The sequence below is a fragment of the Triticum aestivum genome, chromosome 1B (genome assembly GCF_018294505.1).
Source record: "Triticum aestivum cultivar Chinese Spring chromosome 1B, IWGSC CS RefSeq v2.1, whole genome shotgun sequence".
In the NCBI taxonomy this organism is placed as follows: Eukaryota; Viridiplantae; Streptophyta; class Magnoliopsida; order Poales; family Poaceae; genus Triticum; species Triticum aestivum.
Genome location: NC_057795.1, coordinates 5,844,751 through 5,846,882, shown reverse-complemented (window position 1 = coordinate 5,846,882; position 2,132 = coordinate 5,844,751). Strand labels below are relative to the sequence as shown.

The window sequence follows — 2,132 nt, the reverse complement described above, 5'->3', positions numbered from 1 at the left end:
CCCGGCCACAACAATCCCCTGAACAACAACAATTCCCCCAACAACAATTCCCCCAGCAACCACCACAACAATTCCCCCAACAACAATTTCCAATACCATACCCACCCCAGCAATCACAAGAACCTTCCCCATACCAACAATATCCACAACAACAACCATCTGGGAGCGACGTTATAAGTATCCGTGGCCTATGAAATGAAGAGATGTAATACTAGACGGGTGAATCATCGTTGTTAGTCAATGGAGCATAATGTAACGATGATAAATAAAGTGATGTGCACCATCATGTGTAACCCCGACCTGTACTAGTCCAAACATGGGAATAAAAGACAAATAAGTTCTTTTCTGAAGCACATTGCTCGCAATTGTTACATTCATGCCCTATTTTGATTTCCATCCCTAACTACAATCTCAATGTTATGTGACGTCTACTTATTTAGGAAGTGTAGTATTATATGAACATAACATAATTAACATGTACGAAACTTGTTTCGAATTGAAGTACTATTAATTCGGGAGTAAGGACTAATTACAATTTAACATTTCAATGGAGAGTGCTACTTGTAGACTGTGTTGTTAATTCCCCAAGGAGGAGAGGATGATGAAGTATAGTACAAATAAGTATTTCACTAAGTTAAGAATCAAGGTTATCAATCCAGTAGGTGAACCACACAAAACCTTGTTAACAACACCTGCACACACAAAAGCAAACACTGACACCTAACACAAATAAGAGGCTTGTCAGTCCTCGTAGACGTTATTTGCAATGATTAATTCTGGTAGTGATAGATGGACATGAGTTGTCATTTGATAACGTGATCACATCATTAGGAGAATGATGTGATTTACAAGACCCAAACTATGAATGTAGCATATGATCTTGTCAAGTTTATTGCTATCGTTTTCTGCATGTCAATTATATGTTCCTATGACCATGAGATCATGCAAGTCACTGACACCGGAGGAGTGCCTTGTGTGTATCAAACATCACAACGTAACTGGGTGACTATAAAGATGCTCTACAGGTGTCTCCAAGGGTGTCTATTGAGTTGGCATGGATCGAGACTGGGATTTGTCACTCCGTATGATGGAGAGGTATCTCAGGGCCCACTCGGTAATACAACATCACAATAAGCTTGGAATCAATGTGACTAAGAAGTTAGCCACGGGATCTTGTATTACGAAATAGAGAGACTTGCCGGTAACGAGATTGCACTAGGTATGGAGATACCAATGATCGAATCTCAGGCAAGTAACATACCAATGGAAAAAGGGAACTTCATACGGGATTGCCTGAAACCTTGACATCGAGGTTCGACTGATAAAGATCTTCGTAGAATATGTAGGAACCAACATGGGCATCCAGGTCATGTTATTGGTCATTGACCGTAGAGGTGTATCGGTCATGTGTGCATAGTTCTCGAACCCGCAGGGTCTACACACTTAACGTTTGTTGACGATATAAGTATAGTTGGGTCATATGGTGGTTACCGAAGGTTGTTCGGATTCCCGAATGAGATCCCCGACATGACGAGGAACTCCAGAATGGTCTGGAGGTGAAGATTGATATATAGGACGAAGGGTATCGGAGTCCGGAATTGTTCCAGGGGTACCGCGGGAATCGACGGAGTACGAAAAGGGGTTTCTGGGGGGCCAGGTAAGTGTTGGGCGCTTCATGGGACAAGGGGAGGGAGCACACCGGCCCACTAAGGGGTTGTGTGCCCCCCACACCCAATCCCACCATGACGGAAGGGTTGGGGCAACCCCCTAGGGCTGCCTCCACCTAGCTTGGGGGGAAAGCCACCCTAGGGTTTCCCTAGTGGCGCCCCCATCTATGGTGGCTGCCGCCTCCTAAGGGAACCCATAGGGCATCCCCACCTCCTCCCTTCCCCCTATATATATGGGGGTAGAAGGAGGGCAGACAGACACATCTGTGTCGTGTCGCTGCCTGTCCTCTCCCTCGTAGTCCTTCTCCTTCCGCGTAGTGCTTAGCAAAGCTCTGCTGAAATTCCTCCACCACCACCGCCGCCACGATATCGTGTTGTTGGAGGACTTGAACTACTACTTCTCCATTTCTTGTTGGATCAAGGAGGTGAAGGCATCAATTAGCCGTGCGCGTGTTGAACGCATAG

General features: G+C 45.5%; 1 protein-coding gene across 1 annotated transcript in view; it reads left to right on the top strand.

Moving 5' to 3' along the window:
• LOC123102978 (gamma-hordein-3) overlaps window positions 1–350 on the top strand; it is a 1,465-nt gene extending 1,115 nt beyond the window's left edge. The window contains exon 2 of the mRNA XM_044524458.1: window positions 5–350. Coding sequence (XP_044380393.1) covers window positions 5–194 — 190 coding nt within the window. The 3' untranslated portion in view covers window positions 195–350. The remainder of the gene's footprint in view (window positions 1–4) is intronic.
• The last annotated feature ends 1,782 nt before the right edge of the window (window positions 351–2,132 follow it).